A 23,696-nucleotide genomic window follows, 5' to 3' on the forward strand; every position below is an offset into this window, starting at 1 on the left:
TCCTTGAAAAACTTGCAAAACTGAACACAAACACTGATTTTACACACCATAGGTGGAAAAGAATCTCTATACTTTATGTATAGCTCTGAACGGCAAATGTGTTTTCTTTCTAGTATCTCTCTAAACTTGGAGATTTACTACAGTTTACATGGTACCATGGTAGTAGACTTACCATTCAGAAATTTCCATTAGGGATATCATCTAAAAGACCTGTACACTTACTCGAGAGCCATGTTTCCCAGAGGATCAGCAGTCCTTTGAGTAAGAAAAGGAGGATGGGGGCATGGTTTAAAGTCAAATAAGTCTAGTAAACATAGTCTTTGTCCCCTCTTATAAGTTCACAATATATAATAGCACATTAAAAACTCTTCGAAATCCTACAGAAAGGATATAAACTCAGCATTCTGCAATTTGAATTGAACATGGAGTCTTCTCCCACCACACACACTTTTCTTCTCTTATAACGTCCCATGGAACTACTGCTATAAGGAACACATTTTTCCAAAAGCTACTCAACTACAAGGGAAAGGGCAGAGAAGCAGAACAAAGGACCGAGGGGAAAAAAAGAACTATCTTCTACTCTGAATTCTGTTACTAACGGGCTCTGCGTGTGTCAGAAAAACCACTTTAACCTCTGGATTTGTTTCCTGCTCTAAAAAAAGCCAGGATCACCTAATTAAATAAGGCCCATTCTACCACAGAAATTCTATGACTGTAGTAGACAGAACATCTTGATTTATAACTCTCTTGATTATTTTTAAACTATGAAAAAATAACTGCTCAGAGGTTTCAGATACCATGTGTATTTTTTGCAGGTCCTCAATAAGTTAATGAAATGGATATATTTTGATGGCAAAAAGTGTAAAGACAAAAAATTAATAAAAACAAAAAGTATTTGTTCTTAGCTGGAAGTAGCATTTGGAAAAATGTTCCCAGAGGCTATTTCCACTGTGAAATACCTACCGACATACTCTTGGAAGGGTTTTGGAAGACCCTTAGAGGAGACTGCCGGTCGGGACCAGAGTATGGGAAGTTGTGAAGGGGTCTTTCCTATAAACCTTGAGGCTGAAAGCTCTGGATAGCTCACCTAAAATTACTTTGCTCTAATCTAACCCCGCATGGCCTAAATTTCTGAGTATTTCTTGTCCAGAAGTGACACATCCTGAAGTGCTAATTACAACCAAAGTGGGAACTGGCGGTACTGGGAAGTCCTGATGGCTCACAATGGGTTCATGTGAAGACTAAGGTTAGCCAGAGGACTTCATCTGCAAGCCCTTTAGCAGCTGTATATTCCAGTTGAAGGGCAGCTATTTCCCAAGTTACTGAGTTTGTTTAAATAGAGTGTCTCCATAACACTTCTTGGGTATCCTCCCACTGTCAAGAGTCAATCTACACCAGTCTCAGAAGTCAAGGGAAAACTCTGCCGGCCAACTACCTCTAATGGAAGAGGGTTTTAGAATCCTTGCAAATTTAAAAATAAACAAAACTTGTATCTAAGGCCGTCTGACAGAGATCACTTCCAGGAACAGACAATGTGACAGGAATTTTGGAACTGAAGGAGGACTTGGACGACATGGAGTTTATGCTGAAAATCCCATGCCTTGTTTTCTCTCAGAAAAGAGAGGAGCACACTGTGGGAAGAGCTTGTATCTCCTCCTTCCATTCCCCCATTCGGTTTACAACTGAATAGTGAATGTGAACTTCAAACTAATCTTTAATAAAGCTATAAAACAGCAGACATTGTGACAGGATTCTGCATTTGGTTTTTACCGAAGCTACTTCTACTTCACCAATGCATTATCTGTTCCTAGAGAAACTTCTGGGTCAAATCCTGAGAATCTGAGGGTAGGTCATCTTTGAGACTTGAGCTTGACACTCCTACCTTTTCATACCATTATGATCTCTATGCCCTGTGAAAATTCTGTAAAACCTCCTCACTATATCTGAGGGGCATGTTTCTCTCTGTCTTTGAAGGTTCCAGGAAGACCACCCCCAGCTGGTCGACCTGCGAGTCCTTATGCTGTTGCTGAAGGACTGGGGCAGTTCAAGTGTCCTGATCAGGACTGTCTAGCACTCTGGGGCACGTCTCCTCCTGTGATATTGCATCATTGCTAATTTTGGTAGCTATAAACCATTCTCTTAGGGCTCAGAGTTCCCCTCTAAGAACTTGGTATTCATACTGATAATTATGACCAGCAACAGCCATACATTAGCTCAAGTTTAGTGTTTTGCAACATCACTTTATACAGCTAAAAGCACTTTGGAGGAACATAATTTGTATATGCACACTAACTCATTGTGTATAATATTTGCCTCTTAGAAATATGTGCTAATTACAGCTATAAACTTACCAGTATACCATTAACAAAAACAAACCTGATTTCTTTCTTAACCCTTTAAATGCAAAATTTTTAATTTTAATCATTTTAATGATCTGGCTAAGATTTAAAGTGAAAGAAGGCTTTCTTCTGAGCTATCCCCTCAGCACCCTGTACAGTGCCTGCCATGGAACCTAGAGTGTGGCAAACTCTAAACAAATGTTTAACTGAATGAATGATGGAACAACTGAATAAAGAAAAGAATGAGTTCCTTAGTGGCCAAATGTAACACTCGGTGGAATATCAGATTATAATTTTTGAAGGATTCATAGTAAAAAATAAGAGATCTGCATGTAGTCTACCGTATGAACAAAGACATTACGGCAGCCTCTTTTCTAGAAGGAGTTTTTCTTAAGTAATATCAGAATACATTTAAAGTAAGTATCATTAACTATGCTTCTTACTGAGATGTTTTAGAAAAAATGATTTCTACTTTTAAATGTTTTCCAAAAAGGAAATCTTTGATACTTAAGAATGCTTTCTTCTCCATGTTCCCTTGAGGGCAGAGAAAGAGCCTGATGATTGTTTTATACAGTGGAAAGGGCACAGGGCTAAGAGCTGGGTTCCAGTCCCAGCCCTGTCATTAACTGTAGGGCAAGTCTCTGAGACAGAACAGGATACCTATTCTATCTCATAGCACTGGAAAAATTGCATAAGATATTAGAAGAAACACTACAGCATAGCAGAGTTTGCACACTATGGTGTCAGAAAGATCTGAGGTCAAATCTTACTAAACTTGATGTCTTTAAGTTGGTCACTTTTCTTTCTTTTTTTTTTTTTTGTGAGGAGATCATCCCTGTACTAACATCTGCCAATCCTCCTCTTTTTTTTGCTGAAGAAGACTCGCCCTGGGCTAACATCCGTGTCCATCTTCCTCTATATGGGACGCCAGCACAGCATGGCTTAACAAGCAGTGGGTCGGTGCGTGCCCAGGATCCGAACCGGCGAACCCAGGGCCACCACAGCGGAGCGCGCGCACTTAACCGCTTGCGCCACCGGGCCGGCCCCAGTTGGTCACTTTTCTGAACCTTAGCTTCCCTGTTGTAAAATAATACAAAGCTCTATGAAAGCTGATGTGAAGTGGTTGTAAAATAATACGTGCAAAAAGACTTTGTAAAACGTAAAGCACTATGCTGGTTACTGTGACATCTGAGATATTTAAAAAGTCACAATTGAAATCAACAACCATTCATTTAGAGTGTTATGTGCAAGGCACTGTGCTAAGTGATGGAAAAATAGTGCATAAATATAATTCTACTGCTAATAAGTAGTAATTGGCAGAATTCCAAATGATGAAACAGGGATACATTTAACAAATCAGAGTATTGCTGCACCTGAGGTTTTTTCACTTAAAACATTTGGAAAGAAAAATCACAAGATAAATTCTATCATATTGTTACCATTAACAGCAGCTTAATAAGTATTTAACTTCAATGTAGTTGGTCAAGTTTTAGAAATTTGGCAACAGTGTAATGGGGGATGGAGGGAGAAGGAAGGGAAGGAAGAGCTTCAGTCTTTCTGTGTGTCCTCTGGTTGCAACATACAACTAACAACTTCAAATAAGCCACCTGCCCTTACACTGAAGATTTGCTTTCTGGGACAGCCCCGTGGCTTAGCGGTTAAGTGCGCGCGCTCTGCTGCTGGTGGTCCGGGTTCGGATCCCGGGCGCGCACCGATGCACTGCTTCTCCGGCCATGCTGAGGCCGCGTCCCACATACAGCAACTAGAAGGATGTGCAGCTATGACCTACAACTATCTGCTGGGGCTTTGGGGAAAAAATTAATAAATAAAATTTGAAAAAAAAAAAAAAAGATTTGCTCTTTCTTAAAGAGAAGACTATACACTGTGGGAGAAGGGTAGAAGACTCATTTTTCCTGCTCAAGCAACCATATACTCAAAAGTGAAAGCCCTCTTCATTGAAAAGTGACCATCATAGAAAAGTTCAAAAATAGATTTCTTAAAGCAGGAGAAAATGACATTGTATACAATTTTAATAGCAGGTAGTTTAGGCTCTTAAAGTAACTTTATAAATACACATTATAATAATATAGACAACCAAAGTGGGAAAATTTCAAGCCATGGTACCAGTGTATAAACTGAAACTTTTCAAGCCATCTTAGCGACAGTTCAGTGAGCAAACCACATTTCCGAGCTCTAAAGCTGTGCTTTAAAATGCAAAGCAGCCCACAGCAAGTTCTCTCTTGTCCAGGCATTCCGTATGAAAGGCCAGGAGGCTTCTGCTTCTTTTCCTGGGCTCTGCTTGCTAGGCACAGCTGAAAGGACAGAAGGCCACAGCTGAGCTGAACTCACAGTCAAGGCTGAATTTCCTAGAGAAATCACTGCAGTGGAAGCCATGTCAGTCTACTGACGATTTCAGATCTTCAGAAATGTCACGGAAAGTCCTATAGGAAGAAAAGATAGAATAATCAGTTTTGCTTTTGGAAAGGGAGGAAAAATAAAACCACAGAGATACTACAAGAGAAAGGAAAGAAAAACAGCATCTAACCAGTACTTAATTGCCATAGAACAATACCTTATTTTTATAACCTGAGAGCCTTGATGACTTTATATAGATACTATTTTTTTCTTGGCATTTTCACTGAGTATTGTTTCAAAGTCTGCTAGCTGTCTCTCACTCCTTAGTAACAAGAACTCCAGTTTTTTGCTGGGTCCACTGTCTCCCACCCAAAAGACTACTTCCCCAGACTCCCTTGAAACTAATGACCATGTGACTAAGTTCTGGCCAATGAGATGTAAGTGGAAGTGGTGTGTGATTTCTGGGCAGCGTCCTTAAAAGCCAAGGGTGATCTTCGACCCTTTCCCCTTCTCACTGGCTGGAAAGTGGAAACAACGATGTTAAAGAGAAAAACACTAAGAGACCAAAGATTAAACACTAACTGGGTAAGTTTTATTGCAAAATAGGAAACCTGATCCAGCCGACTCCAAGCTCTGAGGGATGTGGCTCAGGGCAGAAGAAGTGGGGTAGGTCTCTTCATCAAATGATCTTGTAATTGTACTGTCTCTGACCCACACTAGGCAAGCCAAGCAAATGCTGGTAATTGGCAGGTAATATCTGTGCCGGATGGAGGTGGTGTGAAGTCTACATATATACATCAGGACTGTAGTAGCTAGCTTGCCTTTGCTACATAAATTTACATGCCCAAGCTAGGATGATGTCACCCAGTCAGGTCTGCATCTGTATTGGCAGCCAAATGGCCAGGTCAGAGTCTATCAATGAACATGAGCTCAAGCAGCCATCTTAGACTAAAAGGCTTCACACCAAGGCTGGCAGAAAACATCAGGATGCAGGACGGCTGGACATGGATGTTTGCAGAACAGTCATATTAGCCCTGGACTGCCTACCTCTGGACTTATTTCACCCAAGAGAGAAACTTCTAGCTCATTTAAGTCACCATTACCTTGAGTTCTGCTAATGGTTGGGTTTTTCAGTTTTTTGTTTGTTTTTTGGTTATATACAACCAAATCTACCTTAAATGATACAGCTATAAAGCACCAGTTTACTTATTTATTTTTTGCTGAGGAACACTGGCCCTGAGCTAACATCTGTTGCCAATCTTCCTCTTATTTTGCTTGAGGAAGATTGTCACTGAGCTAACATCTGTGCCAACCTTCCTCTATTTTGTATGTGGGACGCCGCCACAGCATGGCTTGATGAGCGGTGTGTAGGTCCAGACCCAGGATCCGAACCTGTGAACCCCAGACCACCAAAGCAGAGCACGCAAACTTAACCACTACGCCACCGGGCCGGCCCTTGAAGCACAAGTTTATTACCATCCTTATTTAGATAGAAGTTACCTTGCTCCTTCCTTTACAACAATATCACCAATTAGGTACATAGAAAAATATTTGAGCTTAAAACGTTTGTGTTTTTCAAAACAATTTTGAAGTCTTCAAGTTATATTAATTTGCAGCCAGATCACTATACTGATATTGCTCCTTCTTAGATTATCAGTCAAATAAAGCCCATTTTATTTTTATATCTACAACCAAGTGTTAGTTAATGTAAAAAGATTACTCAACTTTTTCCTTAGAAATAGACCTAAAATAGAATATAGGGAAAGTATTCCAAAACTTCAGGGAACAGCTCACAATTGTATAAACAAAAGACAACAAAAAGTTGTCATTAGGTACAAATCATCTAAAAATTACACAGCAGATAATCTGAACTTCAGAAGTAATTCCATACTCATGCTACCTCTCTTTCTCCTTTTGTCTTACTCGTTTTGTCTTCTCAATTTTCAGTTCATTCAAATATTTAGGAACGTTAGATAGGCACGGCAGAGGTACACTAAAGACTAACCTTTTAGCATAATGTTGGAAATACTTCAATGTCAAGAGGGGCACAGGTAAAATGTTACAGAAAAGAGATTACATTAAAGGATGCTGAGTTATCTCAAGGCTCTTTCACTGGATGGTGCCCTAACCTCTTTCCGCCAAAGAAACAGGGTTCAGGAATGAATGGGTAAGCTTCTTGGCTATGGCTCCTGTGGCTATGAAAGCATTTATGTGTGACATGGCCAAACCCATCATGTTGAATACATGCTGATAGGTCAAAGAATTGGAATAAATTTTGTTTCCTTAAATATTTTTTATACTGTGAAAAAAATTCCCCAAAACTAAGATTTACATATACACACATATGTTTTCTATGTATTAATATCCAGCTATCTATATATCAATCAAATCAGGGTTTCTCAATAGCAGCACTATTGACATTTTTGTGCATTATAAGATGTTTAGCAGCATCCCTGCCTCTACTCACTAGAGTTGGGACGATCAAAATGTCCCTAGACACAGCCAAATGTCCCCAGAGGGGAGCAAAATCACACTCTCTCCTCAAAGCCATTGCTCTAGATATTTATGTATCTACCTATTTATATGTCTGTTTTTCACAGTCTCACCCAAGTTTGTGCTTTTACATTTGTGTACAGGCAAAATTGACTACAAGCTGTCTCAGATGATATGAATTTCAAGTAGCACTCAATTCTGGGAAGCCCTAGAAAATCTTTAAAAACAATAACCAAAAACTGGCCCATATTACAAAGCATTTTCTAACACTCAACAGGTTTCTAACTTCACTCTTTGACATCTCAAATTTCTAAGATATCTGCAAGTCTGAATCTCTAACATTTCAATTCTTCTAAATTATGAATGAAAATTTCTGCCTCAGGGCAAAGATGCATGGAATAAGATTAAGACTGTGGTTGGCCTAGTGACTGCTTTCTGTTGACAAGTAAGCTTAGCTGTAACCTTGAAATTCATACCTACTATTCAATTCTGCCTCCAGGCCAAGAAAGCCTCCAGAAGGACTAAGAATGACAACAAAGTAAAGCAAGCTGAGAAAACAGTTACTAAGAATTTTCCATCTCAACATTACACATTCTCTAGATGTTCAGGGGCGGTGGGGTGGGGGTGTAAAGTGCTATAGAAGTAACACTGATCTTAAACAAACCTCAATTATCTCCTGGAAAACAAACTCCACAACCTAAAAATCAAGAAAGTACTCTAAGATGCATGATTTCAGGAGTGTTTTTGCCCCTCTCCACACTTCTCAAACAGTTCCAGTGTTAACAGAACACAGGAGGTGATATGTTCTGATTATTCAGTAGAGGCCAAAATAGTTGGGAGCCCAATGTTGTGCTGCGTCCACGACACTCACCCCCATCAAATACCACATTCACCACTAACAACAGTGAAAATCGGAGAAAAGGGGTCCTCCTTTCTTCGGGATAGCTGTTCATCCATCTGAAGATAGAGGTAGTACATAGAAATAGTCTTGCAAATGTGTCTTTTTAGCCCCCTGTGCCTGCATCTGCAATTAGAAGGTATATCTGCCTAATAAAATGCAACCACCCACCCTCTATTATCACACTGTAACAACATAAGGCAAGCCCTTCCATAGCTCATGCCTCTGTACTGACTATTCCCTCACAGCCCACTCATTCCTTCAACTAGGAACTAAGCACATTCCAAGTACAAAACACTATTGACAGGTGCAGTGGATACACCAGTAACTAAAACTGACATGGCCCCTGCAGTAATAGCAACCACAGTCAAGTGGGAAGAGAAAAGACAAATAATCAAATAAAATTATAAATAAAAATTGTACTATAAAGAAAAGGTACAAGATGCTGTCTATAAAAGCATTAAACTAGCAGGAAGAACGTAACCTAATCTTGGGGTAGGGAAAGCTTCTCTGATGAACTGACATTTGAGTTGAGATCTGAAGAAGGATTAGTAGTTAATTACGCAAGGAGAGACGGGGGAAGGGGAGAGTCTCCAGATAGAGAAAGGAGCGTATATAAAGGCCCAGAGTTTGAATGGGGCCTGGTGTATCTGAGGCCCTGATAGAAAAGCAGGAGGGCTACGGCTCAGACAGCAAAGGGAAAATGTTTGAGGATTAGTGAGGCAGGCACAGGTCAGATCATGTAGGGCCTTGCAAGCTAAGCCAAGGATTTTGATCGTCCTCCTAAAACCAAGGGGAGGCCATTTTCGGTAAGACAGCTTCACCATCAGACACGCTTGCATTTTGAAAAGAACACGTCAGCTGTACTATGGAGAATGGACTGGAGAACAGTAAGAGAAGAGGCTGGGAGACTAGTTAGATCATTCATTGAAGCACACCAGCTTACCTGCTTTTTAGCCATGTGACTTATGGGCAAGTTAACCTCTCTGAGCCTTGTTTCCTCATCTATAAAACATGGAAAACAATCATCCCTAACCTCATATGAAAACATTGGACAGATTAAATAAAGTAAGATAACACATGTAAAGTTTTATCACAGAACCTGGCACACACTAAGTCCCAATAAATGTCAGCAGTGGTTGTGTTTGTTATATTTAAGAGGTCACTTCGACTTCCCACTAAAAAGTGATGCATTGAACACAATTTCCTTCAGGTCCTCTCAAAAGCCCATTAGAATGACAGTAAAAGTATTTTTTTAAAAGCATACTTACCTGAAAAAAGGGAGAAAAAAGAACATAAGCAGTAAGAGCAACAAACGTTTAGAAGGTGGAAAGCAGATGGACAAGTGCTGTGACCCAGCACACCCAAAACGCTGATCCTGAGCCAATATTGGGAAAAACCAAGAAACAATCTGATTTATTCAGCAAAATCTCCCATGAGGCTCAGGAATCGGTGACATAAAGTAACTCTGGAAGTTGGGTTAAGGGGGGGGGCTAAATACAGGAGGACTGCTTTAAAGTCTGCTTAAACAGCAATAAGACCCCACCACTCCAATATCCTCGCCCACCTACACCTGGCCAAGCAATTGCCCCTATCACTGGCAGAAAATTAGAGTTTTTCATCCCTCTGGAGAAAGTAAAACAAAAAGTCTCTGGACCAGGGAATAACAGGCAGAGATGGGGCTGGGGGTACATACTGACACTGGGAGATTATATGCATGTTTACATCTTGAACAGTGTCTGGTCCCTTTCCCCCTTGGCACCCAGGATGACGGCAGCCAAGCTGTCAAACTCTAGGCAGGAGATTAGATCTTTCTCTGAGGAATGTACCAGCCCAAAAGGGGGATGAAAAAGCACTGACATCAAAGGTTGCACAAGACAACGGCTCTGCCAGATTATATAACAGTAACACACATAATAACCAGCCCACAGCTCCTGAGTGTCTTACTCTTAATATGAGCCAATAGACAAAAACATCTGCTATCATGATTCTGTTGTGTTAATATGGAAAAAGCAAAGGGATTTTGCAGATGTAATTAAGGTCCCTAATCAGTTGACTTTAATCAAAAAGGAGAGTATGGTGGATGGGCCAAGACTAATCTGGTAAGCCTTTTAAAAAAGGGTCTTAGCAGCCAGAAACAGAAGTCAGAAAAATACTCTCCTGATGGCCTTGAAGAAGCAGACAACCATGTTATGATCTGCCTACAGAGAGGGACAGATCTAGGAAATGCAAGTCTCAGTTCTACAACTGCAGGAAAACCAATTCTGCCATCAACAAGAGAGCTTGGAGGAGGATCCCAATCCACAGATGAAACCCCAGCCCCAACTGACACCTTGACTGCAGCCTTGTCACACTCTAAGCACAAGACCCAGCTTAATTGTGCCTGGACTCCCAAGCCATGGAAATTTTAATATAATAAGTGTATTTTGTTTTAAACCACTAAGTTAGTGGTAATTTGTTACATATCTTAGAAAACTAATAAAGACCCTGTATACTAAAAAAGTAAATTTTATTTATGTAAATAACACCTCAATAAACCAGACTGAAAAAATATGATAGCAGAAATGGAAACCTCTATGGAGGGGTTAGAAGATAAGCTTGAATAAATCACCCAGAAAATGGAGCCAAATAGAAAAACAGCAAAGAAAAGATAAGATGACCAGTGTCTGACGGTCAGCATTAAAAGAAGTTTCTGAATGGCAGAAAAGGAAATCATTAATGAAATAATTCAAGAAAAATTTCAGAACTGCAGAACGTAAGTTTCTGGTTTTAAAGGTCTTATCAAGCACCAATCAGAACAAAAAAAATAGATAAAACAAAACAAAAGAAGATCCTATAGGCTTTCAAACAGTTAAATTACAAAGAATCAGGAATCAGAATGGCTTCAGACTTTTAACAACAACCGTGGAAGCTAGAAGACAATGAAGATGACATTCATTCTAAAAGAAAAACTTTTCAAACATAGAATTCTCTGCCCACACAAGCTATCGATTGCATGACTTTAGGAAAAGCCTTTTCTTTTTTTTTTTTGAGGAAGATTAGCCCTGAGCTAACATCCATGCCAATCTTCCTCTTTTTGCTGAGGAAGACCGGCCCTGAGCTAACATCTATCCTTCTTTCCCCTCCTCCCTTTTTCTCCCCAAAGCCCCAGTAGATAGTTGTATGTCATAGTTGCACATCGTTCTAGTTGCTGTATGTGGGACACCGCCTCAGCATGGCCAGACAAGTGGTGCGTCAGTGCGCGTCCAGGATCACAACCCGGGCAGCCAGTAGCAGAGTGCGTGCACTTAACCACTAAGCCACAGGGCCAGCCCCCAGAAAAAGCCTTTTCATACATGCATTGTCCCCCAAAATTTACCTCCCATGCACTCTTTTTTTTATTTTATTTTATTTTTAGTTTTTTCCCCCAAAGCCCCAGTAGATAGTCGTATGTCACAGTTGCACAGCCTTCTAGTTGCTGTATGTGGGACACGGCCTCAGCATGGCCGGAGAAGCAGTGCATCGGTGTGCACCCGGGATCCGAACCTGGGCCGCCAGCAGCGGAGCGCGCGCACCCAACCGCTAAGCCACGGGGCCAGCCCCCTCCCACGCATTCTTTCCCAAAAATCTACAGGAGGATGTGCTCCACCAAAAAGAGGGAATAAATCAAGAAAGAAAATGATATGAGAAATCCTATGGGAAACAAGGATTCCAACAGAGGGAAGTTGAGGGAATCTCCAGGGTCCAGCTGCACAGCAGGCAAGAGGACAGCACTCTGCTGTAGCAAATCAGAAGACTCCATGAGCAACTTATTCAGGAAGCTACAACTTGCAACATGCCAGATGCAACCCAACATACTCAACATACTGAAGGAACGGAGATGTAAGTCCACAGAAAACAAAGCAAATAAAAAACAGTATCTTTATAACTCAAAGGAAAGTAAAAAGTTATATAGGCAAGGAAATATAGACAGAATATAGGAGGAGGCTCAAATACGAATATAATCAACAGTCATAATAAACTAAACACTAAATATTGATCTAGCCAGTATCACAGTTTAATATTGGGAGGATGGGTAGTAAAAAAGAGAATTTCTCACTTTCCAAGAGGGAAGTAAATAGATAACGCCTACACATGAAAAAAATCAAGAAATAAACATGTTATTTCAAGATATAGAGGTCAAGATCAAATTGAGTCGAAAAGTGGTTCCTCTTAAGGGGAGAGAGGTGGGGCAGGGAGAAGGCAAAGGACTGCTACTCTTCACAACAAGCTTTGTAGAAATTTTTGACTCTTTAAACTACATGCATAAATAACTTTGAAGGAAAAAAAGATGACGGCTATACGAGTCCTCACATTATTTTTTTCAACCCCCCCATACCACCTAATTAACAACCTTCTACCTTCAGAAGGGGACAAGGAGAAAAAGGTCATTTGCCTCTAGAGGTATTCATATTAGTTTCTTTTGTTTCACCTTAAAATCTAACTCCTGGGGCTCGCCCCAGTGGCCTAGTGGTTAAGTTCGACGTGCTCCCCTTTGGTGGCCCAGGTTCAGTTCCCAGGCACCAAGTCATCAGCAGCCATGCTGTGGCAGCAACCCTCATATAGAATAGGGGAAAACTGGCACAGATGTTAGCTCAGGGTGAATCTTCCTCAGCAAAAAAACAAAAACAAAAAAAAAACAAAAACAACTAACTCTTGCTTTACTAACTTGGAATCATTAAAAGTTTCTCCTAAAATAATAGCAAAATATTGGTCAACCAATGTTCTTTTTTTGCTTCTTGTTTGGTGAGCCCAAGGAGGCAGGGTATCCAGTTGGCAAGTGCTCTCTACTGCTTTCACGTACTGTCCACTGGCTTCTCAGGTACCCAAGTACCCACTCTTAAGAGCCAAAGGCAGAAAAGGATATTACAATGTCCCCATCCCCAAAGTCACTGAAGCCTTCGTTAAAAACAGCTAAGTACATCTTCTCCTTTTATTCTTATAAGGAGCTGATTTTTCCCTGCCATCAAGTAAGGGTCTTGCATTAGCTAAAATGGCCCTCTAACCAACCAGCTCTAACTCAGAAACTTTATTCTCCTTGTTCTGAGTTAAAGGACATCTTTCTTCACAAAATATAACACTTAAAATAAGCAGAATCACATTTTTCAAGAATTTAAAATAAAAATATAAAAGTTTCATTAAATACATTTTCAGAATCAACTTGCTAATGACTCCTCAATTACACTAGAATACGCAATGGCAGGAAACATTATTTTCCAACTGAGAATAATAAAGACAATGCAGTCTAGTCTCTGCAAAGTTAAAATCCTTTAATCTGAGACTTCTTGCTTTTTCGTTGTTAAAAGTCCTTCTTACTTTTTCTGTTGTTAAAATGTAATTCCTGGTACAACCACATAGAAAACCTGTTTTGCAAGTATGCACAAAAGTTAAACCAGATGTATAACCAGCCATTCTACTTCTGGGTATATATTCAACTGAAGCAAGTACTCATGTCCACCAAAAGACTTGCACAAGAAAGTTCACAGCACCTTGATTCATAACAGTCAGAAACTGGAAACTACCAAATGTCCACCAATACTACAATGATTAAATAAAGGCATACACTGGAATACTAGACAGCAAGGAAAAAAGCATAAACTGCTATATGCAACAACATGGGTGAATCTCACAGATCTGATGTTGAGCAAGAGAGACTTGACTCAAGAGTACATACTACATGACCCCTTTATATGAAGTTCAAAAACAGGCAAAACTAATCTAAAGTGACGCTGGTGAGATTATTAGCAGAGAAGGGGTCCGACTGAGAAGGGGTATGGGGAAGCCTTCTAGAGAAAGGGAAATATTCCATATCTTGATATGGGTATATGAAAAATATCATCAAATTGTACACTTAAGATGTGCATTTCATCACGTCTAAGATATACCCAAATAAAAGATTTTAAAATTATGACACAATCAGGAACATTTTTAAAATTATAACTTATATTACATTATAATTTATTTTATGAAATGTGAGTGAAAGCAGATGACAGCAATTATGACTTCAATGTCTGTTCTTGGAAAATGACAAGTTGTAACTCCATACTGGTGCACTCAAGTAATTTTTTCCCAACTTTTTATCTTGAAAAAGTATCAACCTACAGAAAAATCGAAAGACTAGTACAATTAACAACCATACATCCTTTATCTACATTCACCAATTGTTAACATTTTGCTACAGTTACTTTCTCCCATCTCAGTTTTGGGTGAACTATTTGAAAATCAGCTGCAGACACCACGCCATCTCACCCCTAAAGGATATTCTGCTGCACAACCAAAGTTATCATTATCATGCTTAATAAACTTAACATTGATATAATAATACTATTCAATATCTGGTCCACATTCAAATTCCTCTGATTGTTCCAGAAATGTTCTTCATAGAGGCTTCTCATCCCTAATCCAGGATCCTGTCACGAATTCATGCATTGCATTTGGTTGTCCTATTTCTTGAGTCTCCTTTAATCTACTATACCATGTCCCCAAACAGTCTTTTATATTTTTTATTTATTTTTGGTCTTTCATGACATTAACAATTCTGACCCAACTTAGTTTTCAAATGTTCCTGGTATACGAAGCCCAAATGTCTGCAAACAAATTATTTCTATTTATTTAGTGTCTTTTACAATCTTTTTTTTTTTTTAAAGATTTTATTTATTTATTTTCTTCCCAAAGCCCCAGTAGATAGTTGCATGTCATAGCTGCACATCCTTCTAGTTGCTGTACGTGGGACGCGTCCTCAGCATGGCCGGAGAAGCAGTGCATCTGTGCGCGCCCGGGATCCGAACCCGGGCAGCCAGCAGCGGAGCGCGCGCACTTAACCACTAAGCCACGGGGCCGGCCCATAGTGTCTTTTACAATCTTGAGCAGAGCACGGGCACTGAAATACCTGTAAGACTACACAGGTCAAAAATACAGAGACTGGATAATTCAAATTCACACACAGTTTATGATCATTCTGCTTTAACTCACCGCTGAGTCTGAGTAGGCCATGGGGTCTGGTTTGGCGTGGGCACTGAGTTTGTGGGACTCACTAGCATGGCACTATAGATATTGGAAGCGACCACAAGTATGCAGAGAAGTATGGGCCCGATGATTGCTCCTTCCAGGCCTAGGTAGTATGCTCCGCCAGCCACTGCCAAGCCTGTCAAGTAAGGATGGCCACCTCTGGAATGGAGAGCACACAGATTAGCTCGTGACTTTTAACAAGCAGAAACCTTGGAGTAAATCTGAAATACATTCTTTAACACAGTGTTCATTCTCTAATACACCAGGCTTTTGATGCATTATCAGCTTTCTTTAGATTATCTCAATGCAGATAACTGAACATTGTAATAATATCAAGATGCAAGAATTCTTCCGCCTACATAACATGTGTGACATTTGCCTTTTTACAGGTCCAGCATCTGAAGGAGTAAAGTTCAATTGTTAAGGTTACCTTGCACCCATTAAGTGGCTGCCTGAGATGGGTTAATGTTGGCTTAGGACTGGTTATCTAAGTCACCTGTTAGGTTTACCTCCGTCAAGGATAATTAAGTGGGCACAATTTAGCATGTAACTCAATTAATTATGCTTTTTATAAGATGACAACAATATAATAGCATCTCTGTTATTCACAGGTTAGACTTCTGACAACCTCCTAAAATATAGTTGTTTTTTTTTTTTTTGTGAGGGAGATCAACCCTGAGCTAACATCCGTGCTAATCCTCCTCTTTTGGCTGAGGAAGACTGGCTCTGAGCTAACATCTATTGCCAATCCTCCTCCTTTTTTTTCTTCCCCAAAGCCCCAGTAGATACTTGTATGTCATAGTTGCACAACCTTCTAGTTGCTGTATGTGGGACCCAGCCTCAGCATGGCCAGAGAAGCAGTCCGTCGGTGCGTGCCTGGGATCCGAACCCGGGCCGCCAGCAGCAGAGGGCACGCACTTAAGCGCTAAGCCACCAGGCCGGCCCTAAAATATAGTTTTTAACACAGGTAGTGATTAAAAAAAAAAAAAAAAAAGGCCTCATGAGGAAAACATCTGTCACAAAACCCAAGATTTTTATTTCACTATCACTTACATAACTGGAACGAAATAAGGTAGATTACAGCAGCACAGCACATTGATAATGATAACAAATGACCACTGACATAAAAGGGACTTGGAAATAAGGTATGTTCTGTTTGTTTCTAGTTTTTAAACACAGATGATTAGAACAATGTAGTGAGGGGCAAATAACTAAAAATTCTGGAAGGATGTCCTGTATTATATTATAGTTCAATAAGTAACATTTAAGGTGAGCCAGTTTTCAGGAAACCAATACATTATATTCATAATTTATTTGTCTTCCTCATTCCAAAAAAGGATTTAGGGCAGTATTCCATCTATGCTATGTAAGCAAGCATTTTCCCTAAACAATACATTTTAAAGAAAATTTCTATAAAAAATGCTGTAAGCTTAAGAAAAAGTGTAGGAGCTTTTAAATAAAAGCTTAATTTAAACAAATAAAACAATTTATGCAAAATGTTTCATTTCCTATTGATGCTGGTTAAATAAGGTATTATTTTATTAAGAAAAAACCACATGTAGGGGCCGGCCCCGTGGCTTAGCGGTTAAGTGCGCACGCTCCGATCCTGGCGGCCCGGGTTCGGATCCCGGGCGCGCACCGACGCACCGCTTCTCCGGCCATGCTGAGGCCAGGTCCCACGTACAGCAACTAGAAGGATGTGCAGCTGTAACATACAACTGTCTACTGGGGCTTTGGGGGAAAAAATAAATAAATAAAAAAAAAACACATGTAAGTCTTCAATTTGAGCTAGAAACCTTAATGTAAAATTTATAGCGAAGTTTAAAGAAATGAAAGCAGTTAACCATAAATCACGTAACTACTGTTACTGTTTAAATCGCAACTGCTAAACACATTAACCACACTCTGATGTTCTCCTTTCATCTTTAACCTTCTCTCTCAAGTTTTAGGCATAAAAGTTCCCCTAAGGCTTGCTTATTTAGTTGCTTGTTTCTTTTTTGCTCTGGAACTTCAGGGCTTCAGAGTAGTTCTACATCATTAACTTCCTACTGTAACTTACTAGAGAGGAAGCAAGGTGGCATACAATTGGTCTCTACATAATTTCAAATTAACTGAAGGGTACTCTCTCTATAAACTTAGACCCCCGTCTACTCTTGTTGTGATTGTGAGTTTTACTTAAAGAAAATTTAATATATTAATTATTATGATAGTTTCAGTAGGACTGTCCTAACATTCTGAATTTGAGTAGCTGATCAAAATTCAACATTTGGTCACATCCTAGATTAAAATAAGCAATGTGAATCTGGATATTGCTTATTTTAATGAGAATGAGACTAAATGACTAAATGAGAATTGGCTTGATTTACTTCATGCAATTTCTAAAAGAGATATCAAAACCTACAAAAACAGATATTTTATGTATTATATCATATGGCAAAAGTCTGACTTCTGCCTTAAATTTAACCTGTATTCATCACAGAACCATACTACATTATCTTAAGTAAGAGAGCTCTGCTTGTCAGACGTTACATTGATAAGATCTGGTTTTACATGGAAATCCTCAGACATACAACCTGATGTTTTACTCCAAAAGCAAAGAAGTTCTGAAAATAACCACTAACTCATTACTGTACTTAAAATATTTTACATATATCTAGTAATAGTTCTTGCCTAGGTTAAATGTCACTAAATCAGAAGATTATTCACAATTTTATTTTAACCTAGGGTCTCATATACTGTAAATAATATTTATATAATAACAAAATAGTATACCTTGCAAACGATATTAATCATATTAAATTAAATTTTGATTAAATCAGTGAGATCGCAAAAGACTACTTCACTTAAAAATCCCACCACTTGTCCTTTCTCCTATCTTTGAAAGAAAAAAAACCTCCTTTAAAAAGGCCACAGAAATCCCAGGCTATGATTCACCAGCAACTTCAGAAGTTCTGTGGAAAACTTACCCTGATATATCAGAATAGATGGCAGTATCTACAAAGTACGTTGGCAAGAGATGGAAAACCAACAGTAAGATGGCTTTGCATCCTAAGCCTTGTGTAAGCCACAGGTCTAGAACTGCTGGTATTGCTGCCCAGTATGTTCCCAGAAACGGCACTGCTCCAAGGATTGCTGCTAAAGCTAATAAAAGATTACAAAAAGAAGAGCAACTTATCATCATCATCAAAACAACAACAAAACAGCAGAATCTAAGCACTAGCTCCTCCCACTTAAAAACATCCACCAAAACAAGTTAAACAAATACAAACTTAAATTTTAGGGGAATGATATGCCCTGTTTAACTGCATCTGCTAGTTATAGAAGGTCCAATATCTTAAAATTTGATATGGAAATCTTTCTAAAGTGTGTGTCTACTTGATGAATCTGTTTTTTTAAGCAACAAAATTTTAGCGTCCTGTAGTTGTTATTCTGAATCAATGCTTAGTTAATACACAGTCCTATAATATAACTATAGAGCATTGGTCAAAATTTGTACTGAGTCCAAAGCCAAACCAGAAATTAGTTTCTAAATCTCAAATATGAATGTATATTCTTTATCTTGCTTCTTTCTAATAAAAATAAAATGTAATTAAAAAAAAAAAAATAAAACTCTGCTAGTTGAAAGACCTCAACTTCACGCTTGCCCCCTTCCAGAGCACTATCTAGGTTCAAGCACTCTAGAGAGAGTTCGGCTCCTCTCCAGACTAAAAAGACAAGCAGACATGGATTCTAGTTCTGGTCCTACCATTAACCAGGTATGTGATCTTGGAAAACAGTGGTTTCTCATCTACACAACAAGGACACCACCTACCCTGCCTGCCTCACAGGGTTGTTATGAAACAACCACCTCCATGTGCTCTCAGGCTGCTTGCATGTCAGAGGGTGGCTTAGTGGACACTGAAGTAGGAAAGAACTTGAATGAACTTGGGAATGTAAAGAAGTAAGGGGGCACAGACAGAAGGGGGAAAAACGGTAAATGTGGAAGGCAGATGTTTTTAGGAAAACAAGTAGCCACAGAAATAAAGGAAGCAAAAGCAGAAGGAGAGGAGCAGAGATAACATAGAGGAAAAGCAAAAGACATTCATTAAACCATCCTGGTGCTTATGGAACCAGGGTATTATCAGAATACATCTGAAGAGGTGTGCAGACAGCTTATGGGCCCTCATAGGCATTCATCTTGCCCCCCGGCCATACGTTTCATGGGACAAAACTATTTGACAACTCACTGCTCCTTGCCAATCAGTTCAAGTCAAACAGTTGTTGAATACCAATTATGTGCTAGGTGCTGTGCTAAGTGCCAGGACATTCACTCATTTAACAAATACTGATGCAGTGCTCTCTATGTGCTGGATACTATTCTTGCTACTGTGATGCAGCAATAAATAAACATTACAAACCATAGTTCTGGTCCTAATCTGGAATAGATTTCAAAATTTACTATTTTAAAATTTGAGAAAGATGACATTTCCCAACATATGTAAAATGGCTTAACTTTAAACAGAGGACAGAGAAAAGTCATGATACAGTTGTTACCTGATGGTATGAAGACAATATTGATGCCAAATATAGTATGAGTCAGCCAGGTATACAATCCATAGAAGCCAGCCATTTTGAGGGAAGCATCAAACACCCCTCTAAAATGCCCAAAGATAAAGGGAAAATAAATAAACACAGGATCGATCATATTGTGATTCAGAAAAATCAACATTTCTAGGCTTCTGGCTGCTTCATTCCAAATCTGATAATAGCTTCCATTTTTCCAATGGCCTGAGAATGGTGTTTTCATTTGTTTCAAAGACAGATAAAGATCTTATTTTAAAACCTTGAAATGCATTTACTAAACTGTTCTTTAAATTTCTCTCTGATGAAAAAATAACTGAAAGAAAACACCTTAAAATACCCTATTCGCTGAAATAATTCATCCACTTTTCACTTCTAAAGCAGATTTTTCACTGCCAAAATAAATAGAAAATTGAGTGTGAACATCATATTGCTGAGGATATAGTTAAACTCTAAGAAATCCAGGCTGTGGCCAGCCCTCCCCTCTGGGAAGAGCCCAGTGAGGGATAATATAACTTGAATTTCATGGGTCTTTCTTCTCATTAACAAAATTTTCCCACGTCTTCAACTATGCAACCAAGCCTACGAAGTAACTTCTACAAATGCTACCAAAGAATGCCAGTCATTGGGAGAGAATCTATGGAAAGAAAAATCTTATTAACTCCAAAGCAAAATCAGAGAGGAAAACACAAGAGGGGTAAAAACAGACACACACATTTGGTGATTAACAGGAATGAAGTACACGAAAATCTGCAATCTCAGGCACTTCATTTTTGCTTTTGCTTGGAAGATTATTAACGTGGTACTGTGTATGGAGGAGAAATAAGGAACTTCTCAGAGAGCACCAAGGCAGCAAACCTTAAGTTATCCCAAGGTATTCCGAAGTTACAAAAACCAGGAATCTGCGGGGCATGGGGGAGGCATACTCATATACTCACCAGAAGGAAAAGCCATCTGCAATGGAAAAAGCAGAGACCGTGGCAGCAAAGGTGACAATGTACACACGAAAGGAAAGACCAAGCTTTTCCAAAGCATCCCAAGAAGTGTACTGTAGCAACGCCAAGCCCTGGAATCTAGTGCTTCAGTCATTTAAGAGGGTTCTGAGACGTGGATTTGGTGACAGAGTGGCTCCCAAATCGTGAAACCTTCTTTGTCATCCTGACCAACAGCTTTCACTCAACAATGTCTTAAATGTACCATGTGGCCTCTGACAATAAAGACACAGATTAAAGTGGTGTGAAAAAGACTGGAAGTAAAGGAGATAGCCCATAGGAAATATAAAAGATCCGAACAGTTACTAAACAGAGGAGACAGAGGAAAAGGAAAATGGCAGAGCTTCAGGTTTTAAACCTGAGGGGAAAAGAAAGGCAGTATCTCAAAGACACAGAAAAGCCCAAAACGGGAGAGGACATGGAAGAAAAGGGAATATATTTAGTTTGGGCAATGGTAAGAAGCAAGGATGATGAAAATACCCTGAGGTAGCTGGAAATAAGGGCCAAGGCTTAGTAGAGAACTAGAGATAAGACATCTGAGATGCACCAGAATGGATTAATCATAGAAAAAGATAAGATATCCCAAGGGGCAAGAGTAGAGAAAATGGAGCAATGGGCTCCATTCTCACAAGGGACCCAAGGACAAAGATACACCAGCCAAAGAGATAATGAAATCATTTCTGTAGTAGAAAGAAAACCACTAGAGCATACTATTCCCAGAGACCAAGGGAGAAAGAAGCTTTTGAGAGCAGGAGATAATAATATCAAATACCACAGAGAGATTAATGAGAATCAAGTCTAAGAAAAAAAGCACAGAATCTGACTAGAACTGGGGCAGGGGGGTGGTCAATGAAAAGAGATATAGACGTGGTACTTTCATCAACCTTATGTTATTTAAAAATTTTCAAGCCAAAACTAAATTGACATCAAAGGTGCAACAGAATATCTCAACTGAATCATCCCTCTGGGTGGCAAAAAGGAGACCACATGTAGGAAACAGCACATACTCTACTTTCTCCGACCTCTAGGAATATTGATTGTTCATAATATTCTCACTTAGGCAACTTTTAAGTAATTTTGTGGACCCTAAATGCATTAGGTGTTGTTTGCAGATTCATGTAACCCAGTGAGGGGGGAAAAGACAACATATTCTCCTCTATCTTATTACTTATGATCTGGTACACAAGCTTTGTAAAACAGCAGACAAAAACCCTCTAATGATTTACTAGGAGACAGAATTTTTTAACTCCCTCAAATTTCTAGCCATTTTTTCTCCTCTCTTTTTTTGTATTAGCAGTATTGAGTTATAATTTATAAACAATAACACTTACCAACTTTACACGTACCATTCAGTTCACAAATGTATACAGTTGCATAATCACCACTACAATCAAGACATAGAATGTTTCCATTACCCCAAAAAGTTCCCTCGTGCCCTTTTATAGTCAATCCTTCCCTGAACTCTGATCTCTGACAGTCACTAAATATGCTTTGTCACCAAAGTTTTGCCTTTTCTAGAATTTCATATTAACAGAACATCATACGTTACATTGCTTTTTAATAAAATTGTGGTAAAACGTACACAACATGAAATTTACCATTTAACCATTTTTAAGTGAACAGTTCAGTAGTGTCGTGCATTCCCACTGTCATTATGTAGCTTTTTGTGTTTGGTTTCTTTCACCTAGTACAATGCTTTTGTGATTCATCCATATTGTTGCATATACCAGTAGTTTGTTCCTTTTAATTGCTGAGTAGTATTCCATTATATGGATACACCACAATTTGTTTATCCATTCACCACCTGATAGGCATTTGGGCTGTTTCCAGTTTGGGGCTACTGTGAATAATGCTGCTATGAACATTTGAGCACAAGTCTGTGTGTGGACATATGCTTTCACTGTTCTTCAGTAAATGCCTATGAATGGAGATGTTGGGTCATATGGTATCTGTTTAACTTTCTAGAAAACACTAGCAATTGTTTTGATCTCCCAATTTAGAGAAAATCTATAGTCCATGAACATCCAGCCAGAAGCCACTGCCTGCTACATCATAGCACACCTCCTCAAGGTGTGAGGCTAAACTTCATACTTATGGTATTATGTGGATGGATACTGACAGAAGGAGCAATTCAGCTCATGAAAAGCTAAATGACAATGCATCTGAAGCCCCTAGTAACTGACCCAGTGCACACTAGTGCTCAATAAACAATAGCTATTACTGGAGCTATTGTCATCAGGTTTCTTGAGATCAGTGCTCAGAGGATTGTGATGATGATGAAGACTCTAGAAGTTTATACTACCTCAAGAGCTTAGTGTATCAGAATTGAGAAGGTAAGGTCAAAAGAAACTAACATTTGCTAAGTACCCATGGGGTAAGCTGAATAATGGCCCCACAATAATGTCCACATCCTACTCCCAGAACCTGTGAATATGTTACCTTAAAGGGCAAAAGGGACTTTGCAGATGTGATTAAGAATCCTGAGATGGGGAGATGATCCTGGATTATTGAGTAGGCCCAATGTAATCATAAAAGTCCTTATAAGAGGGAGGCAGTTCTGATATTAGATAGTGGTGATGGTCGCACAAATTGTGGATATACTAATAACCACTGAATTGTACACTTTAAAATGGTGCATTTTATGTATGTGAATTTTATCTCAATAAAAAAATTTTTATAAAAAGGAGGCAGGAGAATCAGAGTCAGAGAAGGAGACATGAAGACAGAAATAGAGGTCAGAAAGAGAGACACGAAGATGCTATGCTGCTGGCCACGAAGATAAAGGGGCCACAAGCCAAGGAATGCAGGCAGCCTCTAGAAGCTGGAGAAGGCAAGGAAACGGATGCTGCCCTAAAGCCTTCAGAAACAATGCAGCCCCGCTGATACCTTGATTTTAGCACTTCTGATCTCCAGAACTGAAAAATAAAAAATCTGTCTTGTTTAAGCCTCTAAGTTTATGGTAATTCATTACAGCAGCAATAGGAAACTAATATAACCCACTATGTGCCAAGCACTGTGTTATATGCTCTGCAT

At 39.3% G+C, this 23,696-nt stretch overlaps 1 protein-coding gene across 1 annotated transcript in view; it reads right to left on the reverse strand.

Annotated features, from left to right (window-relative positions):
• Window positions 1-4,351: 4,351 nt before the first annotated feature.
• Window positions 4,352-23,696, reverse strand: part of TMEM245 (transmembrane protein 245) — an 88,218-nt gene continuing 68,873 nt past the window's right edge. Inside the window, exons 14-17 of the mRNA XM_058523733.1 lie at window positions 19,645-19,745; window positions 18,078-18,252; window positions 15,076-15,270; window positions 4,352-4,780 (exon numbers count right to left, since the gene is read on the reverse strand). Coding sequence (XP_058379716.1) covers window positions 4,735-4,780; window positions 15,076-15,270; window positions 18,078-18,252; window positions 19,645-19,745 — 517 coding nt within the window. The 3' untranslated portion in view covers window positions 4,352-4,734. The remainder of the gene's footprint in view (window positions 4,781-15,075; window positions 15,271-18,077; window positions 18,253-19,644; window positions 19,746-23,696) is intronic.

The sequence above is a fragment of the Diceros bicornis genome, chromosome 28 (genome assembly GCF_020826845.1).
Source record: "Diceros bicornis minor isolate mBicDic1 chromosome 28, mDicBic1.mat.cur, whole genome shotgun sequence".
NCBI lineage: Eukaryota > Metazoa > Chordata > Mammalia > Perissodactyla > Rhinocerotidae > Diceros > Diceros bicornis.